At 41.5% G+C, this 8,600-nt stretch overlaps 1 protein-coding gene across 1 annotated transcript; it reads right to left on the reverse strand.

Moving 5' to 3' along the window:
* Nucleotides 1-2,999: 2,999 nt before the first annotated feature.
* On the reverse strand, nucleotides 3,000-7,930 carry LOC139198746 (beta-1,3-galactosyltransferase 5-like). The gene is made up of 2 exons (XM_070827677.1): nucleotides 7,849-7,930; nucleotides 3,000-4,205 (listed from the first exon to the last, which is right to left on the reverse strand). Exons 1-2 carry the CDS (start codon nucleotides 7,890-7,892, stop codon nucleotides 3,095-3,097), a joined length of 1,155 nt encoding a protein of 384 aa, XP_070683778.1. The 5' UTR covers nucleotides 7,893-7,930; the 3' UTR covers nucleotides 3,000-3,094.
* Between the last annotated feature and the right edge of the window lie 670 nt (nucleotides 7,931-8,600).

Here is an 8,600-nt window from a genome sequence, read left to right on the forward strand (position 1 = left end):
TTTTCTTCATCCACGTCACGCTCAGCTGCCTCACACTCGAGCTTCACCAAACAAGACACCTCAGACCTTGAAAGTAACTTGATATCCAGTCCATGAATGTCACATGACAGCAGAGGTGAAACAGCACACCCTGATTAATATATAAACCTCGTGAAAAAGTTATAGTGAAACATATTAACCGTGCCAAACAAAGATTTTGGGAACACTTCTTAATTTCTTTTTATGTCAACACAGCTGACACATATTAGTGTATTAGCACATACTGTGTTTCAGCAGCGAAACACACATATATGCATGTCATAGAAGTAAAAAAACAACCTTCAAAATTCAATATATTATGTGAAAGTTAGATTTTATTGGCACATCAATGATATTTGCAAATTCATCAAAAAAAAATCAAACGTTGTGACTTCCCCCTGCTCCTGCATTGGATCTCACATGTTCACGTGTGTTATTCATTACTGATGGCTGTTTGCACGCCAAATTATCACTCAGGGACATTAAAGCTTTACTTTTTTATAAGGCCATCATCATGTCATGAATGCAGTCTAAGAAAAAATGAATAAAACGTATGTTAAATAATGAGCTAAATGATAACATGAGCTAAATCTGAGGAAAATATCAATTAATTCTCCCTTTTCTCAAGTGTTCTGATGTGTAAAAGGCTGTTTTTGCTCAGTCAATCAGGAGAGCAAAACATTTCTTCTCACATAATCTTTATATCATGTGCCCGTAGATGGAGTGTCACACACTATCTGTGACAAAGTCTGGTCCAAGTGCTCATAGTGTCTAATGTCCAAACTCACTGTATCATCATTGAATTGATGAATTTTCTTCATCAGCAGATGAGAAACGCACATAAAGATGGACGACATGACGGCTCCATAAAAGTGAAGCCAAAACATCTCAGTCGCCGCTGGTGTAGTTCTTATCATCCTGATGTATGTTCAAGTGTTTTTCTGTGCTAATTTTTCTGTGCACAGTGGGAGGAAGCGGAAACAAGTCGTCCATCTTTGTATACAGTCCAAGGTTGAAATGAACCCTCTGGTCTTTTAGAGGTGTAAACAGTAAGCTTTGCAAAACGCCAACATGCCATTCTCAACATTTTCCCCACACATTCCCACTCATTCCTGTGTCTACAAAACATTCAATCCCAGAGAGAAGTCATCACAAAGCTTTGAACCAAATCATTTTTAACATAACACCAGTGACGAATGAAGGTAAAAGCAAACTTCCTTGTACCTCTGCGCTTCCTCAATGAGTCAATACAGGACACTTGTATGCTAAGCTTCTCGTGGGAATTTCCTATTGGCGTAAATGAAAATCACTCTTGTGTCCAATCCGATTCAAGTCCAACGGAAACGGTACTGAGCATGATACACATCTGACAACACCACACCCACAGTGAACTTGAGAGGGTGCAGGCTTTGTGTGATAGGAGACACAAATAATTAAGGGTGAAGACAAAGACATGAACAGGGTTTTAGACCTTTTAGACCTCCCTACAGAAAAATGCTCTTCAGGAGCTTATCACTTTGGCTTTGTTATTTTCCTTCTGTTTGCGAGGGCATGTAGAAATTTCTCTCAACTGCTTTATCTTCATGCAGTGGATGGCCCACTAACAATAAATACCATCTCTGCAGAGATCATTCACCTTTCCTGTCACGGCTTATCTGACATCTTGTTCCACAACTGCTCTCATTTTACGCCCTTCCTTCAGTTTACGTCTACTGTTTACAGAAGGGGACTGTCTTTTAATGGAATCCCATCCAAGTATTGTGGCTGTGGATTCTCATTAATAACAATCTTGTACAAACCTGTACAAAAGCGTATATAGATGACAACATACAACAGTCATTTTTTTAATAAATAGTGTCATTGAAAACCTCTATGGAGTGAAAATAGTGCCACATTTGAACTGCAACACTACCAGAACTCATTGAATATAGGTTCCAGTCTATCTTCATGCTATACTGACATGAGCCCATACGCACAGTGGAAGAGTTTCTCATCTTAATACTCAAATACGGTGTTTACATGAGCATCACATTACTGAGATACTGCAAAAACCCGATCATAACCAGGATAACAAGCATGTAAACTCATTCTCTTTAGTGGCATTAAGAAGGGGTCACTTAACAGCAGCAACAAATAACTTAATGTATTTATTGGAATATATTAGAATAGACTCTCTGAATGCATCCTTTAAGAACCTCCACGTCGGGAACCTCGTAGATAGAAACTTCACAGTTTTGATGATAATTACTATTCAAGTTAATTCTTTTTTTCAATCTGAATTGGAAAAATTCAGTAAAATAATAACTTCTGCACCGTTCCAGAGGTCAATGACTTGTTTTCTTTGGCACCAAGATGAGGGTTCATAGTAAACCAATGCTGGCAGCCTTTCCTACCTCTCAATAGTTGCATAGACTTTTTAAACATCATGGGGGGTTGCATTAGCTTCAAATGGTCCTCCTTTGAATTTTTTTTTTTTTACATTTTGACTCATTGTTATCTTCATGCAGCGTTACTGCCCCCTATGATTAGCAAATTCCCGGCTCTCCAGTGCTTGAGACATGTCTGCCTTTGTAAACGTATAGGTACAGCAAAGATACAAAAAACAATACATGACCTACTTGTCAAAACATTGCACTACAGCAACATCAGTGGTCAAAAGCTCCTCAGGGTGCCTTTAATTCCACTCATTCACAATTCCACTTTACTTCACATGCCAGGACAGATAGGATAGGATAGGATAGGACGGGATAGGATAGGATAGCACTTTATTAATCCCTTGGGAGGGTTCCCTCAGGAAATTGGGAGATAAACACTCCCTTCATTGTTGTTTCATTGTTGGCCACCCTGAGGAGTTTCAAATACACGCAAGTAAAAAAAAAAAGGCTCCTGACACCATTTCTATAGTGCAGTTCAGTAACGTCTGTAGCTTTTCCAAAAGAGTGATCACAACTCTCATTTCCAAAATGAGGCGGGTATGAGAGTGATGCACCAGAACAGTAGAAATCTATAAATAAATTAATCTCATAATTCCCTTCCGCCTAAGTGATTTCTCAGTGCACCTGTAGTCATTATTGTCCTAACAAGGTGGTCCAGGCTTCTTTAAGTCTGCCCAGTATTTCACCAAGTTTTGCGAAGACCCAAGGATGTAGGTGATGATCCTGGAGAATTCACAGCGATCATATCTTGTGTTATAGGTCTTGAACTGGGAGGGATTTGGCGGTGATGTGGGTCCAAGTCCTAACTTTTTTATACACATTCCAATATAAGCATCCTCTATGTTAAAGGGTTTGATTGATTTTGAGACCTCCACAAATTTCTCTGGAAGGTCGTTGGAGATAATATACCCCATACCCAGAACGTAGGTCGGGTACGTGGCTTCTGGGTACATCTCCTCAGGGACGTACCACTTGGAGCTCTTCGAACGGATGACCGACCTGCTCCACATGAGCATCCCGGTCAGGTAGTTCAGCTTGGGAATCCCCGGCTTCTGTAGCATGATCACCAAGTTGTCGATGTTCAGGAACATGTCCGAGTCGATCTTCATGGCGTACGCTGCGGTGGGGCAGCGAGTGGCCAGCCAGTCCATGATCACCATGGTTTTGATGGTCAGATTGAGATAAGAGTCAATAAAGTCACTCTGGATCAAGTCGTGGTGCTGCTGATTCTCCTGTTTGAGCTGCTCAGCATCAGCTCCTCTAGACAGGCCCAGCATGAAGAGAGTAAGCACCACCTCGCCCTGAACCAGGCGGTCTCTGCCCCATGTCTGCCGGATGGCGTCCCGAGCTGCCACGTTCTTTGGTGCCACTGGAACCATCAGGACCAGGAAAGGAGTGTTGTTCTTGCATGCCTCTGTGTTATCCATGATAAAGTGGTAGTTGCGTGGGTAGGCTTGGTGGTACTGAGTGCCTGTAGGTGGTACAGTAGCGAGTTCTGCAGCTCCAAGGGTTTCATTTGGTTTAACTCTGTGTTTTGGATGGATACGAAAAGGAGGAGGTAGATAGACCTGATTGGTCCGATTGAGAAACCTATGGTAGTGGTCTTGGAGTGCAAAGCTCTCCCACCACGAAGGAGAGTAGCTGGACAGAGTGTAACACAAAGTGAAGAGTACTAGACTAGACAGGAGCAGGAACTGGAACCAGGAGTGTAACAAAGGCTTCTTCTGACAATGCAGGATCTCCACAAGTTGTCTAAAAGGACAAGAAAGGCAAAGTTAAAACTGGTGAGAACTTAATTAGGATGTAAACTGTGGAATGTATAATGTTTCAATGGAGTCAGTGAGTTAGCTGTGGGCTACAATGGGGTGTCTGTATTCATTTACATTTTGGAAAACTGGTACCATTAAAACTATGCTGAGTTTGTTTATAGCAGCTCCTGTTTGCAATGTATTCTTGTATTGATTACTTTGATACTAAGGAACACTTCAAACTTAATGAATCCTGGGGGATTTATGAACAATTAGTCACAATGGATATAATCATGTCCTTGGAAAGCATAAGTCACACTGAATCTAAAAATATCATGTCTGTGTGTTTTTACTTGGAGGAGGAGCACGATTTCTTATGCAAATTGCAATCTGCACCAAAGGTTTTTAAAGTACTTTAACTGTCTCCGTGTGCTGGGTGTTGCCACGCCAACTGCTGACTTTGATGGTTAGTGGGCCAAATCATCAGTTCAAAACTAGAGTAACTAACGTCTCATTGTTTTCAGGATACCAGCATGTACCCCCGTCCCTGACCTTACCCATGCCCCATCCTTTATACTGGGAAAAAAGTCCTGTTTCTCAGTGATATCTTACTTTACATAAACCTGCTTAATCCCTTCAGAGGTAATTAACATGTGAAATCAAAAACAAGTCAAACTGGAATAAACTGCAGAACATTTGTTGGGATTTAAAACAAAACAGTAATCTGGAGTCAGGAGGAAGTCTTCTGCTAGCGGAGGAGCTACAACAAAAAAACACTGAACTGTGAAATGTAGTGCTACGTCGTCACCTGCAGACTACAAAGATGCATGAAAACAAATTCACTTTTAACAGCAACAAGTCTTTACAGAAACAATGTCCCTCTGTTCTTTGGACCAACCAAAGAACAGACTGTAGACAAGTTTAATTAGTGCTACTAACACGGAGGAGGATTGTGGAAAGAAATGCTTCTGTTTAATTCTTTTAAGTGCAACTTTTCTATGTTTTGAGCAGCGCTCAAAGTTTAAGAGACAGATTAAATGCTCTGGATAGTTGCTTTTATCTCATTTCCATTAATATTAATATTGTTAGGATGCTTATCTGAATATGAAAAAACTCTAAATGAACTGTGAATGATGTGAGGGAGATGTTTACATCCTTAAAGCCATAAAGCTAATATCTAATACCCAAGGGTCCCCAAGTACAGTGACAGAGCTCGGTGACTTCCTACAATCATGTTGCTTTGCTTTGGATCCTTTGACAATGACAGCAGAAAAAACAAAAAAGTTGCTGCTTTTCTTGGTCTTAACATTAAAGTAGATTTTACAGTTTAGACTGCTGGTCAGACCAAACCTGACATCTGAGCTCTGAGAAACTAGGACCGACTCTGGCCTTGTCTCGTGTTCATGAAATAAAGAATGAAACTAATTGTTAATTGCAGTCCTAAAGATAAACTTTATTGATCCCACACAGGGACATCTAAGAATAAGAACATACAACCTGCATCACAGGGATGTTGTGATGGTCTCCTCTGTGACAGGCCACTTTAAAGATGGACGGTATTATGTATTAGTGCGCAGGAGGAGGACCGCAGTGATAAGACCAGGTGAGGCCAAGCAGCCAGCAGGTCACACAGCGGCCCACACACACACACACACACACACACACACACACACACACAGAGAGAGACTGAAACGCCGCAACAAAATGTGCCTGGATCCCTGAATCAGACCTTTAACTGAGAAAACAGCCAGCGGCCTCAAAGCTTTACTGCTGTGACGCGGTGATCACCTGCACCTCACCGGAGAATAACCCCAAGAACCTCCGTGATCCCAGCGGACACGCGGATAAGACGGACAGAAGGACGCCGAACTCCTCCATGAAGGTGGGTCAGAGGCGGAGAGCTGACACGAGTATGGGCCGACGGGTGAGTGTCTTAACCCGGGCAGCTGCAGCAGCAGGGCCCGCCGAGCCTCCCTGGAGCTCCATCGGTCAAGTTATTGGCTGCCTGCTTTTGAAACTAAATGCGCCTGACTGAGTTCAGACAGACAAACCGGAAATAAACAGTGTTGTTGGCTTAAATAGAGTGAGACTAGCTGTGAGTGATAGGGGAGTGACATTAAAGGTACAATATGTAGAGTCAAGTTTTAGGTTCTAACATTAAAATATTAACCAATGATATCAACCAAATGTGCAGAGTATCAGTACTGACGTTATTTACGAGGAACAATCTCAACTATTGACTGTAGAAAATAAGTGGATGTAAATGTGAAGCCAATGCAGAAGGACCTTAAACCTGTGTTCTGTCTAATGGCCGACAAAATAGGCCCATGAGAAAATGACCCTATTTCTCATTTGATTACTTTTACTTCTGTAAACACTTTCCTGATGAGTTTATCACCTCAATCACGAGTTTCAAGCCCTCTTCAACACAGCATTGTGTTCATTTAATAGATTTTGGTCCCATTTAGTGAAAAATCAACCGCCTTGTGAATATTGTCTCTCTCATAATTAAAGAGCAGGTCTGCACCAAACTCTTTAATTATGAGAGAGACCCAGTGATTCAAGTATTCAAAGTTAAGGAATAAAAGAATCCCCACATGACCCACCCATCAGGCATTAGGCGACAGTGGCAGGAAAGACTCCCCTTTAACGGGAAGAAACCACTGACAGAACCAGGCTCAGAGGTGGATGATTGGTGATTGATTAAGATAATGAGTCTTTTTATTTTAATGTCAGACACCACTTGATTTACCCCCAGAGTCAAAGGAAACACAGTCTAGTATATCAGATATGACTGCAACAAAATCAACATACAAGTCAGTCCCACTCTAAAGGCTAAAGGTTCTTAAGGTTCTCTCTTTAATAACAATATTAGCTGTCATTATTGTCTTTATTGTCTTTATTGATAGCTGTACAATTAAGTACAATTTCACAATATCAAAGAAGACAAATAATTTCCCATGAGGCTATGATGCACTGTTATAGGAGCTCTCAGAGACTCTGGGAGAACCAAGAACTTCTCATTAAAAGTCATTATGAAGCCACATTATATCGAAACCAGACAAAACTCGTGACTCTGTCGCTTATATTACCCACAAGCGGATGAATACGTGGTGGTCGATGTCAGTGGGTGTCTGCAGCTCCAGAGAAGCTGGTGTTTGGGCTGAGTCTGGCCTAAAGGTGGGACCTCATTTACTCATCAGGTAAACAGCATGATTTCCGGTCAGATCCTTTGTGCGCTTCTGTGCGTAAAATACGCACACGATGACGTTTAAAATATATTCTCCTCGGTTGTTATGAATGGAAAACCTAGTTTGTTTTTTTTTAGTTTTGCGTCTCTTTTTGTCTACGTGGTAATTTAAATACCTGTTATTACTTACTCGGTCCTGTCAGCTGACAGCGGTTCCAAAAGGGCTAATCATTTAAATTTCACTGAGAAAAAGTCTATGTGTCTTATGGTAACTGTGTTGTGTGACTTCTCTTCTTTAGTCCGCCTAAAATAGTTAAATAGTGACTAATCTGTGCGTCATGTTCATTTTAAAGCCAAAAACGCTTATTCACACTCCACCCTGTTTAAACTGGTGCTCTGCACTAAACTAAAGCTCTGTTTTATTTTGAAGGGAGTAAAACGCTGTTTAAGTTCTTACCTTTTCAGCCCGTTCGCACCTGAGTCGGTCTCTGGGACCCCCATGACAGCAGAAACCCCTCCGTCCCGATTTCCTCAGTCCTCCCCTACCTTCTGCGCTTCGCATTGACTCGACTATTAAACTATGAGGAGCTTAATAGTAACTAACCTAAATGTCACATCATGAACTCCAACACCGCCCACGGGAATGAACTGTGGGACGGTAAATGAGAGAGAGAGACAGAGAGAGAGAGAGAGAGAGAGCCTGTCCCCTTGTGGAGGTCTGTCAAGTACCTAGTCACACACACATATAGAAACTATACAAAATCTCTATACAAAAAAGCAAAGTTTGAATTGTTCCTCAAATTAAAACCAGCTCTTCCCTCCATCACCAGAACTCAACTGTCATCTGAAAAGTTATTGCACAGGCTCATGTGGTCTTTTTAGTATTTTCTGGGAGACAGCGGAGGAAGAGGGGGCTTCACCACAGTAATTATGCAGAAGGGAGGAGGCACATTCCTGCTGATCTCATTGATTGAAATGCTATGCTAAAAACACTGTTGTAGATCCCTTTAGGACGATTTGACTGCAAAACTGTTCTCTGTTCCATTCTTTCAACCGTGTGCAGGTCCTGCATTGTGTGGACGTGTAATTACCAAAATGTTTCACCAACAAGTTGATCGAATGGCATGGTGGTGTACTTTTATCGGGTCACCAACTCGCTCCAAATGAGAGAAGGCAGGTAATCAAAAAGAACATTTATTCTTCAGTTTA

The sequence above is a fragment of the Pempheris klunzingeri genome, chromosome 3, assembly GCF_042242105.1.
Source record: "Pempheris klunzingeri isolate RE-2024b chromosome 3, fPemKlu1.hap1, whole genome shotgun sequence".
In the NCBI taxonomy this organism is placed as follows: Eukaryota; Metazoa; Chordata; class Actinopteri; order Acropomatiformes; family Pempheridae; genus Pempheris; species Pempheris klunzingeri.